Below are 20826 nucleotides of genomic sequence, written 5' to 3'. Positions count from 1 at the left end.
ATAGTCACAAACACAGTTCAGTTCTGTACAATAGTGTATCAAGGAATTGAACCAATATTGGAGTTAGACTCTATCCAAAAAAACCAAAGACATCTCTTTCACTTACAGGAGCGTATTTACATTTGAGGCACTAGGAGGGTCTGGTAACTGAACAGATCTCCATTTCTCTTCAGCAGAAAGACCTCAGACAATAGCCTTTCCCCACTGCGCCTCGGTGGCAGCTGCCCCAAGCTTTAGTGTGTCCCTCACCATGTAGTCCTGGGCCTTGGAACATGCCAGTCTGCAACACTTGTTCAGAGTGTGGTGCTGGAAAAGCACAGCAGGTCAGGCAGCATCCGAGAAGCAGGAAAATCAATGTTTCGAGCATAGGACCTCCATCAGGAGGGCTTGATTCCTGACGAAAGGCTTACGCCCGAAACATCAATTCTCCTGCTCCCCGGATGCTGCCTGACCTGCTGTGCTTTTCCAGCACCACACTCTCGACTCTGATCTCCAGCATCTGCAGTCCTCACTTTCTTCTAGTCTGCAACACTTGGTCAGGGTCAACTGCTTGTTCTGGAAGACTAACAAGGTTAGGGCAGACCAAAGAGTGTCTTTCACCGAGTTGATGGTCCTACAGGCACAGTCAATGTTTGTCTCAGTGTGTGTCCATGACTCTGGAGTCACATGTAAGTTGTAACATAAGATGGCAGATTTCAGGCATTTGAGTGGCTAGCTACCATGGTCAACATTACTGCGACTAGCTTGATATTCCAAATTTGTTCATTGGATTTGAAATCCTCACAGCTATCCTGATGGGATTTGAACTCACGTTCCACAGAGAAATAGGCCGGGCCTTTGGGTTACAAGTCTAGTGATGACTTTACCACACTCTGGGATTGGTTAGCTTAGTTGGCTGGATGGTTTGCAAAGCAGTAGGATGCTAATGGTGTAGGTTCAATTCTATACTGGCTGACATCACCATGAAAGTCCTTCTCAGCTTTGCCTCAGACATGATGACCCTTGGGTTAAACTCACCATCAGTTGTGCACCTCTAACAAGAGAGCAGCTCCATGGGACTACGGTGACTTTATCTTTACCATGTCACTGTAGTTCCGTACTTCTGAAATGTCATCACTAGTGTAAGGTCAGAAGTTAAATGACATCAGGTTATAGTCCAACAGGTTTATTTGAAATCACAAGCTTTCGGAGCGCTGCTCCTTTGTCAAGTGAAGACTTTATCTGATGAAGCAGCAACGCTCCAAAAGCCTGTGATTTCAAATAAACCTATTAGACAATAATCTGGTGTCATGTGACTTCTGATCATGTCCACCCCAGTCCAACACCGGCACCTCCACATCATCACTGGTGTAATGTAGGGGAACACAGTAACCCATTAATGCAAGGAAAGCTCCCATTACAGGCTCTCAGATAATTACCAAATAATCTGTTTCTTGTGCTCAGGGTTAGCAAATTTCAGACAGACAGCCCAAAGGTGTCATCTACTCTTCGTCAAATGTGGATGTTTATGTTCACCTGAGCAGGCAGAGTGGGCCTCAGTTTCATGCCCCTTTGAGAAAAATCTAGACAATAGACAATAGGTGCAGGAGTAGGCCATTCAGCCCTTCGAGCCTGCACCGCCATTCAATATGATCATGGCTGACCATTCCTAATTAGTATCCTCTTCCTGCCTTATCTCCATAACCTTTGATTCCACGATCTTTGAGAGCTCTATCCAACTCTTTCTTAAATGAATCCAGAGACTGGGCCTCCACTGCCCTCCGGGGCAGAGCATTCCACACAGCCACCACTCTCTGGGTGAAGAAGTTTCTCCTCATCTCTGTCCTAAATGGTCTACCCCGTATTTTTAAGCTGTGTCCTCTGGTTCAGCACTCGCCCATCAGCAGAAACATGTTTCCTGCTGCCAGAGTGTCCAATCCTTTCATAATCTTATATGTCTCATCTAATGTGGCATTCACACAGCAATGTGAAATCCTGGATCAGGAAGCATCCTGGATCCTAAGGCAAGGCGGCTTGAGAGTGCGACTGTCAGAGGAGAGAACAAAACAATCAGCCAGTGACTGCGCTTGATCCGATGTGAGATACAGAATGGTGATTCAGTGCTGTTGGGGACTGTGAGTCGGTGCAACGAGGAGAATGGGGGAAACAGAGGAAAACCACCAAGGCCATTAGCTGTAATTTTCATCGATAAAGAGGGTGGAATCGCAGGGCGCGGTCTCCCCAAAGCGCTGGGAGAAAGCCAGGAATTCCACATAATAGCAAAAGAATTTAGCCTCCACTGTTATTTGGAATTAATAATCCAGAACTGGTCTAATCAAAACCGGATCAGCAGAGAGATCAGATCAACATCTCTCGAATCACAAGGGTCACTGGGTAACTGTTGAGATGTTAGTCATTGGTGGGTCACAATGCTTAAGTGTGGTCCCATAACAGTGTCTGTGGGGTTAGCTTCGCCACACGGACTGTCAAGGGTCAAGGAGAAAGTTGAAGATAGGTTGCTGATTTAAAAGGAAGATCAACAGCCAGTTGGAGTTCGCATTGCCTGTTGTGGGCAGCCTCATGTAAATCTCTGCTGCCTAGGCCCTAAATTGCACCAAGTATCATTCACCCATTCTTCCAATGGTCACTGATTGAAATAGTCTCCCAGTATTCGTAACACCACAGTATTCATCCCTGAGTTCAAACTCGACCAGAACTTGTGCCTCTCTACCTCTGTAACTTCATTCAGCATTCCAACCTCCAACACCTTAGTACTCCTCCAATTTCACATCTTCAATTATTATTTGCATTGTCAGCTGTTTCTTTGGCCCAGCGCGCCTTTAAAATACAAATTGTTAATATGCTGGGTGAGCATATTAATGATGCTGTTTTTTTTAAACCATTATAGACGTACTGTTAATCCTAACCTGATGAAGGGCTTTTGCCCGAAATGTCGAATTTCCTGCTCCTCAGATGTTATCTGACCTGCTGTGCTTTTCCAGCACCACTCTAATCTTGACTCTGATCTCCAGCATCTGCAGTCCTCACTTTCACCTAATCCTAACCAGTTAAATTCACACTGCCCTTGATAAAATATGCAACTCTGTTTATACTCCTAGTTTGTAACTTTGGAGATTCGGAAGTCAGTGACATTCCAGAGGTTTAGTGTAGCTTCTTTAACCCAGTAACAGTCACAGAAATCTGTCGGTCTTTTTCATTCTGTTCTGAGGAAAGGTCACTGGACCCAAAATGTTAACTCTGATTTCTCTCCACAGGTGCTGCCAGACCTGCTGAACTTTTCCAGTAATTTCTGCTCTTGTTTCAGATTTGCCGCATCCGCAGTTCTTTCAGTTTTCATTTAATCTTTTTCATTTGTTGGAGCTGCAGCAACAGCCTGTCCAGACTTGGACACAGAGATAGTGTTCAAACATTCTGTGAGACTGTTCCAATTGAGCAAAATGTAACTGCTCAATTAAAGCTGTAGACAGGCAGGAGGCTGGAAGAACACAGCAAGCCAGGCAGCATCAGGAGGTGGAGAAGTCGACATTACGGGTGTATCCCTTCTTCAGGACTGGGGGTGGGTGTAGGGGGGAGCTACAGATAAAGGGGGTGGCAGGGGTCGGGTAGTGAAGTGGGGAAGACAGGCAGAGGGTACGAGCTGGTTGGTCAATGGGAGGAATGAATATGGTTGGTGGCAGGGAGAGTGGGAGTGAGGGGAAAGGGCTGGGAAGGAAGTTGGGGAATGGGAAGGGAGGTTATTTGAACTTGGAGACCTCTCGATGTTGAGTCCTCTGGGCTGTAGGCCACCCAGGCAGAAGATGAGTTTTGTTCCCCCAGTTTACGGTTTGGTTCGATGTGGCAATGGAGCAGGCCAAGGGAGTGGGAAGGGGAATTAAAATGGGAGGTGACTGGGAGGTCTGGTCGGCCCCTGGGGCCTGGCTGAGATGCTCGGGGAACTGTTACCAAAGTTTATTCTCGGTTGCCCTGATGGAGAGAAGATCACATCGGGAGCACCCGATGCAGTAAAGTTGGAGGAGAGGCAGGTGAACCTGTGTCTTATCTGGAAGGACTGTTTGGGGCCCTGGAAGGAGGTGCGGGGGATGGTGTACCCGCAGGTTTTGCATCTTTTCAGGTTGCGGGGCAAGGTACCTGGGGGTTTGGGAGGGGTGGGGGGTGGTGGGACCGAAGGAGGTGGTGGGTGTGGTTGGTGGGGAGAGTGGTACAAACTAAGAACTATCAAAGGAAATTGTCCTCATGGAAGGCAGAGAGGAGGGGAAGATGCTCTTGGTAGTGGGGTCTAGTTGGGGTTGGTGGAAGTGTTTAAGGATGATGAGTTGGATGCAGAGACTAGTGGTGTGACAGGTAAGGTCAAGGAGAACTCAGTCTTAATTGTGTTGGGGGGGACATGTAGAGCAGTGGAACAGGGAATGGAGATGGTGCAGTGGAGGGCCGTCTAGATGGCAAAGGGGAGAAAAGCACATTGTTCAAATTAGGTGGACATCTGGGATGCTTTCTACACACTGGACAACACTTGCTTTATCCATTCTTAGGACATGGGTGTCACCAGGCAAGTCAACATTTAGTGCCCATCCCTACTGGCCTGAAAAAGGTGGTGGTGAGCTGCTGTGTTGAACTGCTGCAGTTCTACAGAGTCCACTGACTGGACAGACATTACTCTGATATTTCCCTGGTCTCTTTTCCTCATTAACTGCAGCTTACTCTCCATAAAACAATGCCATTGCATTTAGCACTGCTTTAGATTTGTGTCTCGACGGATAGCATCCTGGTTTCTGCATCAGATGACTATGGATTCAAAAGCAAGTTTGATAGTGCCCGTGCGGTCCTGAGGGAATGCTGCACTGTCAGAGGTGCTGACCTTCAGATATGAATTTAAAAATCAAAGATCTCAAAGCATTCTTTCAAGAGAGGGGAGTTCTCCCATTGTTCTAGTCAGCATTTCTCCCTCAACTCATAACATATTATCTGATTGTTGTTTCATTGCTAGTTGTGGGATTTATTGTGTGTGAATTAGCTGTTACCATTACAACAGTGACCCTGTTTCAAAAATAATTAACTGATTGTAAAAGCACTTTGGAACATCCTATGGTCTTGAAAGACACAATACAAATGCAAAATCTTTCTTTTTTGCCCCCATTGCTCCTTCTCCTGAAGATTTGTATCATCCTGGGAATGGTGACACGGGTCAGTGTCTAGTCTTTAGCTATCAGTTCTTGTGCTGCTGTCTGCTGCAATGGTGCTTTTCTGGATGTGGCCAATACTGTGTTGGCCAAGCCATCTGGTTTAAACTGAGCAGTTCAGCTGCAGAGTTGGCTGCTGTACTGATCTTGACAATTGAACAGTTCAAGGAAAAATTAAATTCCCAGTGCATGCATGTCTTTGTGAGTTTGAGAATGATTTTGTAACTTTGTGTCTGATGGAGAGTGTGCGAGTGTGTGTGTATGTGTGTGTCTGTGTGTGTGCATGCGCATGTGTGACTGGATATGTCAAACTCTTCACTTAATGAAGTCTCTGCTGGCCAGCTATTAGCCTTGCTTTGATGTCAACATGACTAACAGTCTCCAACTCAGCTTCAACAAACAAGCACAAAAGCTGAAGAGACTTTTCGACTAAGGGTGTGATGGTCTAGTTGATATTATTTGATTTGAATTCTTCTGTCAACTTTTATTTGTTTTTGTTTTAAATGTTTTGAGTCATTGCAGCATAGAGAGGCCAATTGGCCCATCACATTCAATGTCAACCCAGTTAATCCGTTGACCTGCTCAAACCCCATAGCCCTGCAAATTTATTTTGCTTCAGTTCCCAGCCAATTTCTTTCTTAATAATTGATTATATCTGCTTCCACCACCCTCATAGCTGGCAGGTTTATGACTAATTGCTGCATAATAAGGCTCTTTCCCAGAGCTGTCCGAGCAACTCTGGCCCCTAACATTAAATAAACATGCCCAAAATATTGACTCTCTTGCTTCCTCAGATGCTGCCTGACCTGCTGTGCTTTCCCAGTGCCACACCTTTTGACTCTGATCTCCAGCATCTGCAGTCCTCACTTTCTCCTATTAAATAAATATTGCGTAATCCTTGAATAATCAATTAATGGTAGCAATTTTTCCATGTCTACCCTATCTAAACCTTCAATTGTCTTGTCCACCTGTATCAAATCTTCCCTCAATTTCCTTTCCTCAATCCTAGTTTCTCTAATCTAACCTCACTCATGAAAACCCCACATCCTTGAAACCATTCTGATAAAACTTCTCAAGAACCCTCTCTTTCATCCAAAAGTATGTTATTTAAGTCTGAAACAGAGATTCACATTGTATTCAATAAAAAAACTGAGTCAAACTGTTAATATTTACATACAATCTGTAAAATCACTTTAATACTGATGACTTTAATGTGTGTTCAATCACACATGCTCACATCCATGAAAATATGTGCCCAGAAATATCAGTGCTCATCCTACTTACAAGCACCAGAGTTATAATGCATGAGATATTGGCCTTTTATGTTTGGGAACTGGATTCATTGCTGGGATAAAGGCGGTACAGTGGCTCAGTCGTTAGCACTATTGCCTGACAGCGCCAGGGACCTAGGTTCGATTCCAGCCTTAGGTGACTGTCTGTGTGGAACTCGCACATTCTCCTTGTGTCTGCAAGGGTTTGCTTAGGTTTCCTCCCACAATCCAAAGATGTGCAGGTTCAGTGAGTTGGCCATGCTAAATTGCCCCTAGTGTAGGTTATTAGTCAGGGTAAATGTAGGGGATAGGGTTGCTGTGGATGTGTTGGGCAGAAGGACCTGTTTCCACTCTGAAGCAATTCTAATCATCCATAAAGGCTTCCTCAGGCTGACAGCAAGATCCATAAAACCATTGCACTGGAGAAAGTGCTTGTGTATGGGCTCCCAGTGATCTTCCATTCCAGAAAGCCAACTGATGAAGAATGCAACTGGAGCCAATCTTTATGTGCACTGTTATGTGCTTTTATTCACACAGAGATATATCTCTTAACCCAACAACTACAACTTCAGGCCATTGTTATTCATAGGAGCAAAGTAAGTTCCCAGTTAATGCCCACAGAGTTAATCATATTGATTATCTTCATAAAATTCAGGTACAATTGACAAATGCATTGTGGAAAGCCATAGTTTTGACTTTGTCACAGGTGCTGATCTAAGGTTGGGGCCGAGGGACGACGTAGGGGCAAAGTACAGAGGACACTTTACCATAGATCTGTATGCCCTGGGGAAAAGGACATGGTGCTGACATTGAGGAATGGACGGTACTTTCAAGTGAATTTCAATGAGAAACCATTGCAGCAAGTTAATTTAATCACTGCCAGTGAAGACAATCATTCCTCATGGCAATTTTGAACACCAGGGCGTTATTAAAATACAACCAGAATGAGCAGGGCGATGAATAAAGTAAATGAGTGAAAATGAGGAAAATAGAAGCTCCTAGAGTGTGGAAAGGAAGAATGTAATGACTGGGTGATTAGTTTTAGTAAAACTCGAGCACTGCGCAGTTCAATGGGACTGGCAGCATGTTACAGTACAGATTCATGACTTGTTTTTCTAGTTTAGATTTAGTTTGGAGAGCTGTCTAACTGGCAAGTGTCCAGCACCTCGGCATTAATTCAGTTACCTAGCACTTTGCTGGCCACTTCTGCAAAAAATATTAAGGGGAAAATGATTTTCCTTAACTCTGTCAAGTTGGATTATGAGCAAACCATGAACTATGAAGGAACAAATCATTTACCTTCACACAAGGTGTCTTTTTTATTAAAACAAAATTACATCTTCATGATGGAAGTGACCTGGAGGAAAGGCAAGAAGCCAGCAGACAGACAGATGCTTGAGCTCAGGATTTCCTCAGGTACTTGCCAACTCAGCAAGCTCACATTCCATGAAAGCTTTTTGACTTCCAGACACAGCCTGTATCTCCTTCCCTTCCTTATCCATGCTAATAGAACTGGCAGAAATATACCTCGGTCCTGCACATGATGGTCCTTTCAGTCTGCTTACCCTGTTGGCAATCTGAGTATCATTACTTGTCAATGTCCCATTTTGCAAATTTGTTACCTTTAATTGTGACTTTTAATTCATTATCACTGCTAAGAACAGTAGACCGGAAATGGTTGCCAGCTGTATTTTCACTTAAAATACGTTTGTGTCAAATTCACTCCCTCACCATTCGAAGAGCGAGGTTTGAACCTGACTGCATCCCAGACCAGACATGGTTTCATGAGGCAGGCGTGAAAGTAAGTGGAATTACAGATGTGGAAATTGGCAATTTCAGAGGGCCAATCAGATGCTATCCTTGATTCAGTGAGAAGTTGATACAGAAGTAAGAATGTTATGCTTCAGTTAGACAGAGTAGTGGTGAGGCAAGAGCTTGGATACTATATATAGTTTTGGTCTTCCTATTGAAGGAATGATATAAATTCACTGGAAGCAGTTCAGGGGAATTTTATTAGATTGATACTTGAAATGAGCAGGCTCTCTTATGATAAAAGGTTTGTCAAGTTTCTACTGGAGATTAGAGAAGGTGAAGTAACTTGATTGAAGTTTATAAAATCCTGAATGATCTTGACAAAGTGGATTTGGAGAGGATGTTTCCTCTTGTGGGTGAGCTTAGAATTGGGGAACAATGTTTCAGAATTAGGAGTTCCCCTTTTAGGATAGATGTCAGTGTTGTGTGGGTCATGAGACTTTGGAATTCTCTGCTTCAGAAGGTAGTGGAGACGCTTTGTTCAATATTTGTAAGGTGGAGGTAGAAAGATTCGTATCAGTCAAGGGAATGAATGGTACTGGGTAGGCGGGAATGTAGAATTCAAACAGATCAGCCATCACCTTATAGAATGACAGAGTGTACTCAAAAGACCAAATGGACTATTTCAGCTCCTAGTTCTGATCTTTTTATATTCATACAATTGTGATGCAACAATTTTGATTCTTGTTTTCCTGCAAGATGATTATTGTTGCCTTTCCATTCCTTACTGCCCATCCCTAATTGCCACTGAGAAGCGCTGACTGATGTTTTTGAATTGCTGCAGTCTGTATGTTATAAGTTCACCCTGCACCCATAGTGGTTTGTTGCAACTGGGTACTTTCCACTCAAGCTATGGGTCTGGAGTCATATGTAGACCAGACCAGGTGAGGGTAGCAGATTTCCTCCAGTGAATTGCATCAGTGAACCCGATGGGTTTTTACAGCAACCTTATATAGGTTATGTCAAAACCAATATTCATTGTAGTCCAGATGTATTAGTTGATTTTAACTCTCTTCTGTTGCTGTGGTGGGATTTGAACTCATTGTCTCCAGAACAGTAATGGGGACTTCTGGATTACTGACCCAGTACCATTGCCACTGCTCTATCACTGGCTGTAGCAGAGAGACACATGTAGTAGAAACTTTGTTTGACATTGATGAGGACGCTGAGATAGCAAACAGCCTGGGACAATAGGTCCCTTTTATCTTCAGGGGCTACGGTTGCTGTGCCAAATGGTATTAATGGCAAGGTTAGGACTCTGTAACAATGGCTTCAGTCTTTCTGATGCAAGAAAGCCTGAGGGAATTGGATGTGAAAATACATCTGTAAACGGACACTAACAGATGTCCCTGAAGGGCAGATGCTATCTGGGTCTGAAACGGTTAATGCTGAGGAGTGTTTAAAGCACCACCAACTATGCGTTTATAGACATACCAGCTTCAACTCTTGGAGGAGTAAACCCTAACATCTGGTCTTCCTCCTAGTCCCATTAACAATGTTCATCTGGTCAGGGTAATCTGTAACTGGTCACTCACACAAAATAAACTACTTCCTGTTCTAGTGGTTTTCCTCCACATTAGAAAAGGCCAAGCAGGTGCTGAAGATCCCTACTCTAAGAGAATGGTGGCAGCAAGTTTACCATAGATATTTCCCAATCAATCTGTTCAGGGATGTTATTACACACCTCTGGAGCAGGGAGGACTTCAACCAAAGTTTCCTGCCTCAGCTAGGGACATTGCTAATGCACCGCAAGAACACCCTCATGATCTGCAGATTTGCTTTAACTGCATATGCAGCAAGTAAGACTGAGTGTTGCATTATAGACTCTCTGAGCTATACTCTGAGCTTTGTTGTAGAGTCATAGAAAAATACAGGCTGGAAACAGACTCTTTGATCCAACTTGTCCATGCCCACCCCATATCCTAAATTAATCTAGTCCCATTTGCCAGCATTTGGCTCATATCCCTCTAAAACCTTGTTACTGTCAGAAATTGCTACTGGAATCTCAATGTTAATGACAGACCATATTGTTATTTGGAAATACCGCAAAACTCAACTTTCTGGGCAGTGTAAAGGAGACTTCACCTCAGATATTCTGTTCTTTGAATGGGGCTCCTTGACTCAAGAAAGCAATTGCTTGTCTTTCAAAGTTATTTATTTAAATCCAGGAACAGCTGCTGGTGAATCCTTGCATTTGGTTTACCTTGGGATTTCTGTCTGTCCAATTTTTAGATTCCATTTTTCCAATTGACATCTGTGTTTCAAATTATCGAATCATGAAGTCAGTGAATCCCTACTGGCAGCGAGAGAAGTCTTGGAATTCAAGCCAATGATTCACCCTGTGGCCAGTTGGTACCTCATCCTGTACACCGCCCGGTATCTCATCACAGTGCCCGATGTATGACCTTCCCCGCTTCATTTTAAAACTTGGCAAGAAATGGCTTACCTTGTTCTCAAGGCTCAGAACTGGTCATGTAGAAGACGGCAAACACTAATATTGTGCTTCTTATATCCAACAGTTCCCTGTGACTCATTTAACATCGACACCAAGTGGCCAAGAATCATTCGGGGGTCAGCAGACACCCAGTTTGGATACACAGTGCAACAACATGAGGCAAATGGACAGAAATGGTAAGAACAAGAAGTGTTTCAATTGATACTAACGATACTCTGTCAAATAGCATTGAATGTGGAGTTATCAGGGATGAACAGAGACTGGAAATGAACTGACACTGGATGGGTAAGTGAACTGTGATTCCTGTAGCTACTCCTTTACAAAGTCAGAAAACTGGAATTAACACGAAAATATTGCCTTAAGAATTCTTGGTGTGATTCACATCAGGAGTACCTGTTCTCTGGTGATGCCCTCACTGGTGTGTCTGTCATCAGTGTCATACTTTCCACTTTCACATCTTTCCAGCAGCAAGAAGAACCTTTGTTTGTGTCTGGATTGCCTGTGATATTCAGTAAAACTATCCAAAAACAAATCTCCTTTGACAAAGTGTTGGCAATGTCCTGTGTGCACAGCTTTTCAGAGCAAAGGACTTTGACTCCTTGACCCTGAGCTGAAGAGCTGAAAGCCTCCTGTTTTCACTCATCACACAGTCACCAGCCCCTTGACACATGGACTGGAGACACAAAACTGCACCAATATTGTTTTAGATTGGCATCTGCAGCAAGGTGCGCCCAGCTTTGAACCTAACTTTGCACATTCAGTGCCCTCTTTTGAGCAGACCTCTCAAATGTTAATTCTGATCTCTCTCTGCACCTTCTCTGTGACTGTAACACTGCATTCCGCACTCTGTTCTGTTCCCCGGATGCAATTTGAGTGGCACCATCTGTTTGTATAACATGCAAAACAATACTTTTCACTGTGTCTAAGTACATGTGACAACAATAATCAATCAATCAGTCACAATCCTGGAGTTAAAAAGCAGCTGACTGGTTTTGAAGAGGATATGAGGAGCAGACAGAAAAGTGAAATTGGGGTAGAAGATCAGACTCAAGGAGCCAAATGGCCTACTGCTTGTGCTTCTTCCATTCTTAGGCCCTTGTTGAGGGGACGTCAAACAGCTGGTACTGGTTAACCTAGGGCAGTGTTATTCAGAATAGAGGGGCATGTCTACATTAGGAGGAGCGAGTTTGCACAACACCTAATTAAGCTTTCAACTTTGTCAGAAGGTATATAATGGACAGAATGGGATTGAACCGTGCACTCACTGGGTTTTCACTTTCACTAAATGCTCTTGAGGAACGGTAGATTTCTTTCACTAATGAGTGTTAGTGAACAGGACTTTTTGTTTTAAACACCAATCAGCAGTGGTTGTATCATCACCATGAGGCCAGTTTTTTAATCGCACGTTTGGATAAAAGGTGATTTGCCATGATGGGATTTGAAGCCTTGCACTCAGAATACCAACCTGAGGTTCAGGGTGGTCAGTCCAGTAACATTACCGCTACACCATCACCTCCTCTCAGCAATGCTCTGGCCCCAAAGCTCAAACTTCTCAACCATAACGAACAATGCTCAAAATGAAATGTTGCCCTTTTATTTTCACAACTACAATATCATTCAACAGTGTGAAGGGAAACCAGTTGAACTCTTGCACTGATCCTTTGGTAACAAGAATGGGATGGACTCCCTTCCTTAAGTCTTATACTGGAACTCAGCTCTCGACTCTAACTCTTGCCAATGTCAGCCGTGTGTCAGCTAATAAACAGCTTCTGATTGAGTGCAGAGAGATTTAGCCAAAATACAGAAGCTGCCTTCTTGGCAGGTGTGCTTGACAGAAGAATCCAACTTAATATGGATTGAGAATAGGCTAGTTGGCTCGTCAAATTTAATCCTTCCACCAGGCCCAGCGCAGTTTACACACTCATGGATTCAACTGTAGGAATTTCATCTCTCATGAGGGAGTGAATAACTACATGGAAAAGAAAAATGATATGAAGCTTTAAAACATACTCCTGGCTAATAGCCAGAGTCAGTGGTGCAGTGCTTAAGTGCTGGCTTTTTAATGAGATGGTTGATCCTTTGAGTCTTTCCCATCACTTACATTTCCTACTGATTAATTTGGCCTTATTAACCAGGGATTAGGTACTCTAGAGGGGTGTATGGGCATGTTAAACTTGACTCCTTTTGCAGCAGTTGTCATAGTCTAGGGCAATGTAGGAGAAATCACCATTCCATAGATCACAAGCAATGACAATAATTACCACTGAACTGCTGGGATTCGCAGATCAAAGGCCAGTGAGTGCAGAAAATTACCCAGAATTTACAGTTCAGGAACAGGCCATTTGGCCGAACTATTCTGTGATGCTCTTGCTCCCCCCATACCCCCAAATGTACCCACTTTCTCAAGTTATATAATTTTCCTAAATAACTGACTCTTAACCAGAACTGGTTACGTTGCAGATGCAATTATATCACTGTCTTCAGTTTAATTTGTTCAAAAAATGGTCGATAGGTTGAGAAATATGAAGATAATTCATAGGAAATCTTTCAATGCTATGAAATTGGCTTTTATGATGAATAATCCAGGACTTGGTTGCACGATCAGGCAAATATTATTCGATGGATTTCAAAGCATTTCATTATTAGATTAGATTAGATTAATTAGAATACTTACAGTGTGGAAACAGGCCCTTCGGCCCAACAAGTCCACACCAACCCGCTGAAGCGTAACCCACCCAGACCCATTCTCCTACATTTACCCCTTCACCTAGCACTATGGGCAACTTAGCATGGCCAATTCACCTAACCTGCACATTTTTGGATTGTGGGAGGAAACCAGAGCACCCAGAGGAAACCCACGCAGACGCAGGGAGAATGTGCATTATGTTGCACATTTAACAATGAAAAGTTCCCCAAGGCTTTGAAGGGCAGGTCTTATCAAACAAACTTTATCATCAGGGCACATAATGTACTAGGACAGATAGAGACATAGAATCGTAGAGAGCACAGTGCAGCACAGAAACAGACCCTTCAGTCCAACTCATCCGGGGGGGGGTTGTTTCACTCAAAATTCCTTTCTGTCAAAAAAACCTGACCTCAACTTAAAACATAGACAGATTGGAAACAGCACCTCACACCTAAAGTGAATGTTCTAACCTGAGATACTGCGTCTTGTACATTGGTGAACCCTTTAATTATCCAGGGACAAAGACTTGAAAGGAATCTGGATTTTGCATTTCAATCAGCAGTCTTCCTCCTAACAGTTTAAAGGATTCAACAAGGGCAGCTAGTTTCAAAGTTGTTAACTTTTTGCTTGTAAACACTGTGTCTTACACTTCTTCAGGCATGATATGATAGAGAAGCTGAGCTCCGAAAGCTTGCAATTTCAAATAAACCTGTTGGACAATAGCCTAGTGTCATTTGATTTTTGACCTTGTCCACCCTCGTCCAACTCCGATATCTCCACTTTACGGTTCAGATATTCGATATTAATCTAGTCCCATTTGCCAGCATTGCTGTACTATGGACCAGTATTTGCCCCATAGCCCTCTAAACTCTTTCCATTCATTTACACACCCAGATACCTTTTACATGTTGCAATTGTATCCGCCACTATCACTTCCTCTGGCAGTTCATTCCATACATGCACCACCCTCGGTGTGAAAACGTTTCCCCAATGACTGAAAGTTTGGACAAAGGGGTGGTGTTTAAGTAGCAACTGAGAAGAGAAGAGACTGAGCTGGAGAGACAGAGAGGTGAAGAGAGGAAATTCCATAGTTCAGGGTCTTGGCAGCGCAAAGCAGATTTACAAAGGCTAGAATGATAAAAATTAAGGTTTATATGCTTTTGTTTATTGTCAGAGTATTGAGTACAGGAGTTGGGAGGTCATGTTGTAGCTGTACAGGACTTTGGTTAGGCCACTTTTGGAATATTGCGTGCAATTCTGGTCTTCTTCCAATCGGAACGATGGTGTGAATTTCAAAAGTGTTCAGAAAAGATTTACAAGGATGTTGCCAGGGTTGGAGGATTTGAACTATAGGGAGAGATTGGATAGGATGGGGCAGTTTTCCCTGGAGCATTAGAGGTTGAGGGGTGACTTTATGGAGGTTTATAAATTCATGAGGGGCATGGATAGAGTAACTATGGGCGGGGGTGTCCAGAATTAGAGGGCATAGGTTTAGGGTTAGAGGGAAAAGATATAAAAGAGATCTAAGGAACCGCTTTTTCACACAGAGGGTGGTGCATGTATGAAATGAGCTGCCAGAGGAAGTGGTGGAGGCTGATACAGTTGCAGTATTTTAAAAGGCATCTGCATGGGTATATGAATGGCAAGAGTTTGGAGGGATATGGGCCAGGTGCAGGCAAATGGGACGAGATTAGGTTGGGATATTTGGTTGGCATGGACGAAGGTTCTGTGTCCATGCTGTATGTCTCTATGACACTAAGAGGGCCAGAAATAGAAAGGAGCTGAGATCTCAAATGGTTTTGGTGCTGAAGGAGATTAAAGCGATGAGGAGTGGACAAGATCAGGGAAAGACGGGAAAACATGGACATTTTGAGAGCCCAAGTCTGACAGAATCAATTTTCTTGTCACTGTGGCCAGCAAGTGGAATGAGTAGCTTTGGTAGATGGGCAGCCAAAGAGATAGGCTTAGGTGGGCTGAATGGCCTACTTCTAACCCTATATCACATGGTCTTACGGTCGAAAGGCAAGGAGAAACCGACAAACCGAACTGGTATTTGGAGTTCAGTTTTCACAACTTAACTGAAAGAGTCTTTCCGATCTTAAGTCTTTAAGTTCAAATTTCTTATTAATGCAATTTACATTTATTCAGTTATGACGATAGAAAGAGTCATATTACATATTTTTCTGGTCATTTTTTTTCAAAGCTTGAAATGATACACCTGCTGCTTGAATTGAATGATGTTTGGAGCCAAATACCTTTCCAAGTTGCTAGGACTTTAATGAGGAACCCAGGAGTTCTACTTTGCTACTTTTGGAGATTTCTGTTCAGGTTCCAACCGATATCATTGCTAAACACTGACGACAATCTCAATGCAAATCACTGAAAGGAAACTCCTGGGGCTGGGGATTATCCAATAAAGCAAAAATGACATCTGTTGCTGCTCCAAGCCTGAATCAGTAGCACTGAAATGTTTCTTTCCCCGATCAAGTGGCAAAAAATGAGACAGGCCAATTTAAACAATTAAAAACAGAAAATGCTGAAGAAACTCAACAGGTCTGGAAGCAGCTGTGGAGAGAAAGAAAGAGAATTAATCTTTGGAGCCCAATGTGACTCTTCTCCAGAATTTTGGAAACCCTAACCCTACATTGGACTCCATGATTGGAGGTGCTAGTGTTGGACTGAGGTGGACAAAGTCAGAAGTCACACGACATCAGGTTATAGTTCAACTAGTTTATTTGAAATCACAAGCTTTTGGAGCCCTGCTCCTTCGTCAATTGTGATGCCAAATAAATCTATTGGACTATCACCTGATCTCCTGTGACCTCTAACCTTTTAAACAAAAGAGAATGCATTAAACTCAGGGCTGGGTATAAGCAACTAAGCTGAGGATTACTCTTGCCCTGTAAAACCAAAGCCAACCTGTGGTCAATGGACAGCTTCATTTCTATGCCCAAGAAATGTGACTTGGTATCAGAGTCCTGATTGTTATTCCTTGCACCATAAGGTTGACTAGTAGATGGTGTTTACAGAGTCACTGAATGACTGAACTGCAGAAATGTTGTAGTGCAGAGGAGACCATTCTGCCATCATGTTAATGCTGGCTCTCCAAATAAGCATCTTGCCTCGAGTCATTCTCCTACCTATTCCCTGGCATTCAGCACTTTCATTCCTTTCAAATAACCATTTAATTGCCAAAACGCCTCAATTGAACCTGCCTCCAGCACAGGAATAGGGAGCATATTCCCGTCTTTGATCATTCACTGTGTGAGGAACATTTTTCCTCATATTGTTTTGCCTCTTTTACTATTTATTTAATTCTTCTTGTTTCCATTTTTTTCTATGTGCTCTCTCTAACTAATAGCTAATTACTTTGAAAGTTACTTCATAGAGTCATAGAGTCATAGAGACATACAGCACAGAAACAGACCCTTCAGTCCAACTCGTTCATGCTGACCAGATATCCCAACCCAATGCCAGCACATGGCTCATAGCCCTCCAAACCCTTCCTAGTCATATATCCATCCAGATGCCTTTTTAATGCTGTAATTGTATCAGCCTCCACCACTTCCTCTAGCAGTTAATTCCTTACACACACCACATCTGCATGAAAAAGTTGCCCCTCAGGCCTCTTTTAAAGCTTTCTCCTCTTATCTTAAACCCAGTCCAAAGATGTGCAATTCAGGTGAATTGGCCATGCTAAATTGCCCATAGTGATAGGTGCATTAGTAGGGAGTAGGGGAATGGGTCTGGGTGGGTTACACTTCGGAGAGTCAGTATGGACTTGTTGGGCCGAAGGGCCTGTTTCCACACTGTAGGGAATCTAATCTAATCCATCTAATCTATGCCCTTTAGCTTTGGGCTCCCTCCCCCCAAGGGAAAAGACCTTGGCTATCCATGCCGTTCGTGATTTTATAAACCTCATATTGCAACATCAGTACAAATGTCACCACATGAATAATCCCTGAAATGTGTTCATTTGGTTTCACTAACCATCATTGTCTCACATTGTAACTAAAACAAACTTGGATATTGTGGCATTATGGTCTCCCATCAGTTAGCGATTGACAGTTTCGAATACAAGGAGAAGTGTTTCAATGGGAGATCACAGAGAAGATCTGGTGGGTCACGAGACCCAAAACAGTAACTCTGTTTCTCTCTTAACAGATGCTGAGGTTTTCCAGCAAGTTCTGATTTTGTTTGTTATTTCCATTCTCTGTGGTGATTGTTTTGCTAAGAAGTAGACAGGATTAATTGGGATAGAGACGGCCTGGTCCTGAGGCATTGAAAGTCTGATGCAAGAGAGAAGAGGCTTTTGAAGGAAGGGCACAAAGTGAAGCAGTTCAGGATCATATTTTTAAGGAGCACAGTGACTAAAACATTAGCAAAAAGGGAAAAGAGGGGAAAAAAACAGTTTGTATTGATATTGCGCCTTTCACAACCTCTGGACATCCCAAGGTGCTGCACATCTGTCTGAAGTGTAGTCACTGTTGTGATGTGGGAAGCACAGCAGACAATCTGAACATAACAATCTATCCCAAACAGCAATGTCATCATAATCAAGTAATCTGTCCTAATTATATTGGTTATCGGTCGTGGTTTAACATTTTATCTGGAAGACAGAAATCGGGACAGTGCAGCACTCCCTCAGTGTACAACGAGGTGTCAGAGTGTGTACACACACACTCCTAGAGCAGGACTGGAACCCTCAAACTTTCAATTCTGAAATGTGACCCACTGATACCCAGCTGGGCAATGTGAATGCAGTGTCAGAGGGAGGGAGAGGGGAACAGGAGGGAGAGAGAGGGGGATGGGGGGAGAGAGGGATGGAGGGGGAGAGAGGGACAGAGAGGGAGAGGGGAACAGAGAGGGAGAGGGGAACAGAGAGGGAGAGGGGAACAGAGAGGGAGAGGGGAACAGGAGGGGAGAAAGGGAGGGGGGAACAGGAGGGAGAGGTGAACAGGAGGGGAGGCAGAGGGGACCGGAGGGGGGGGGGTGGAGAGAGAGGAAGAGTGGAACAGGAGGGGGAGAGAGAGAGGAGGATGGGGGGGGGGAGGTGGGGTGTTGGCGGGGGAGGAGGAGGAGGGGGAGAGAGGGAGTGAGGCAGAGAATGGAGCAGGGAGAGAGGGAGAGTGGAGAGTGGGAGGGGGGTAGAGAGATGAACATAGTGGAAAGAGGAAGGGAGGGAGTGAGAGGGAACAAGGGGGAGAGAAGGAGGCGTGTGGTGAGGGGGAGAGGGGGGAAATGGGAGTTGGAGAAAGGGAGAGGGAGAGGGAAAAGGGGGAGACAGAGAAATGGAGAGGGGGAGAAAGAGCAAGGAAGAGAGAGAGAGAGGGGAGAATGAGAGAGGGAGAGAATGGAAAGGAGGAAGTGGAGCAGTAAGACACAGCTGGAGGATATCACTTAGCAACAACTAGATGGATTGATTAATCCCAGTGTAAAAAATCTGCTGCAATATAATAGCTGATGATAATTACATCTAATGCCTGAAAGCAGACAATGTACTTTAATTTCATTCTCATTTCACCCAATGCCAAGTCAAGTTCCACATAATTAATCTGTTATTCCCTTTTCTCTCCATGGAAACCCTTTCTCCGCTGTTGATTCTTTTTGACTGAGACAATTCTATATTGGCTTACTTGTGGTTGAAGACTCACCACCACCTTCTCGAGGTTAACCAGGAATGAGTAATAAATGGCAGTGATATTCAATACATTAAGTAAGAACTTAAATCATTCGGGTTGATAGCACCGTTTTATTCCTTGGGATGTTTTATTGGTGCACCAATCAGTTCCAATGCAATACCTACTCAGTAACAACATTTACAATTATATAAGGTATCCCACCACGTGTCAAGCCCAGACTGTTGCTGTGGGAGCTTCCTGTGTTCTATATTAGAACAGTGACCAGATGGCGAACATGCTTCATTGCCAATACAGCACCTCGTGGAGGGGTGGTCTAGAGACTGCCAAAGGTGCTATATAAATGCAAAGTGTTCCTTCTGTAGTGCATTGTGATATAAAATGCCAATGTGCAGTGAACTCGTTTCCACTTCTCTCCTGTTTTTCATTTCAGTGGATGGTGTTAATGTCTGTAAAATCTAATCAGCATGAGAAAACTGAGGAAAGAAAGATGTGTATTTATATAGAACATCAATCTCTCTTTATCCAGAATCAACTATTTTATTTTGATATGCAGACACACGGCTGCTGTTTTTTCACAGAGTTACTCCAAAGATGGTCATGGTGTCTTCTGTCCCCACAGTCACTGGGCAGAACAGCCTTTGTTTTAACACTCACCTTGCTGATCACCAGTCCTCTCTCAGTACTGCACTGACTGAAGGATCAGCAGAGAGCGAATTACATTAAGCTGGTGTGATCAATTCAGGTCTTTAAAGTGAATGGAGAATCAGCCGACATACTTCGCTTTTGTGGCAACTCAATTTGAAAAGGTGGGCACATCAACAGTTAGCTAATGCCCGATGCCATTGAGGAATGATGCAGCAATTCTGAGAAACTGTTGCTTTTACTACATTTATCGATAGTGCTTTCCAATTATATACTGATCCAATGTATTATACATGAGGTTAGAAAATATATCTTCTAAATGTTAAAATCAGACCTAGAACCCTGACAATTGCAACAGGGAGATTCACCATCTCCGGATTTTGACTCCCTTCTGTGCTCCTATAAATGTACAAACACAGTCGTGCTGCTGAGGATATTATTTGACAGCGTAGTTTCAGATTTTGGTCAGCTTTCTCAACCCATAAATTCAAGGTCCAATGTGTGTTTTCTGTCACATCGCTCTAAGACTCCTTGGGAGACTTGAATTGTCGGAGTTACAATAAGCATTTTAGCAGTGACCTATGGCTGCACCAATTGGAACAGCAAAGCTCACATAATGCTGCAAAGGTGTTGCCATATTGCAGGTAATGGTGTATAACCAGACCTTATATAAGGTCATGATTAGAGTGGTGCTGGAAAAGCACAGCAGTCAGGCACCCTCTGAGGAGCAGGGAATCGACATTTCAGGCAAAACCCTTCATCAGGAATGGGTTTTTCTGATGAAGGGTTTTTGCCCAAAACGTCGATTTTCCTGCTCCCTGGATGCTGCCCTGACCTGCTGTGCTTTTCCAGCATCACCCTAATCTTAACTCTAATCTCCAGCATCTGCAGTACCCACTTCTGTCTTTATATAAGGTGTCAAGCAAAAGGTATTTTTTTGTCAGTTCCAAATTGTTCTCTGGAGTTATCTTTTCCTGAGAAAGAGTTTGTCAAATCCGTTTCTGTTTAGGGGAGAATTTATCATAGCGCAGAACAGAATCGGAATGCCTCTCTCTTGAGATGATATATTACTTATTTAAATTCAAGTCCAGTATTTGCAGCATAAATTACAGCACAAGTATCATAGAAAACTGAGGCAAAG

At 43.4% G+C, this 20826-nt stretch overlaps 1 protein-coding gene across 3 annotated transcripts in view; it reads left to right on the top strand.

Annotated features, from left to right (window-relative positions):
- The window catches only part of itga11a (integrin, alpha 11a), a 183806-nt gene that overhangs the window by 10528 nt on the left and 152452 nt on the right, over positions 1 to 20826 (top strand). For 2 of the 3 annotated variants that reach the window (XM_060853256.1, XM_060853255.1), the window contains exon 2: positions 10780 to 10891. In XM_060853256.1, the coding sequence (XP_060709239.1) occupies positions 10780 to 10891 (112 nt within the window). Of the gene's footprint in view, positions 1 to 10779; positions 10892 to 20826 lie in introns of those variants that run through there. The other variant, XM_060853257.1, reaches the window with a different exon arrangement.

The sequence above is a fragment of the Hemiscyllium ocellatum genome, chromosome 39, assembly GCF_020745735.1.
Source record: "Hemiscyllium ocellatum isolate sHemOce1 chromosome 39, sHemOce1.pat.X.cur, whole genome shotgun sequence".
Lineage (NCBI taxonomy): Eukaryota > Metazoa > Chordata > Chondrichthyes > Orectolobiformes > Hemiscylliidae > Hemiscyllium > Hemiscyllium ocellatum.
The sequence above is the reverse complement of the archived record's forward strand: the minus strand, read 5'-3'. Positions and strand labels throughout refer to the sequence as shown.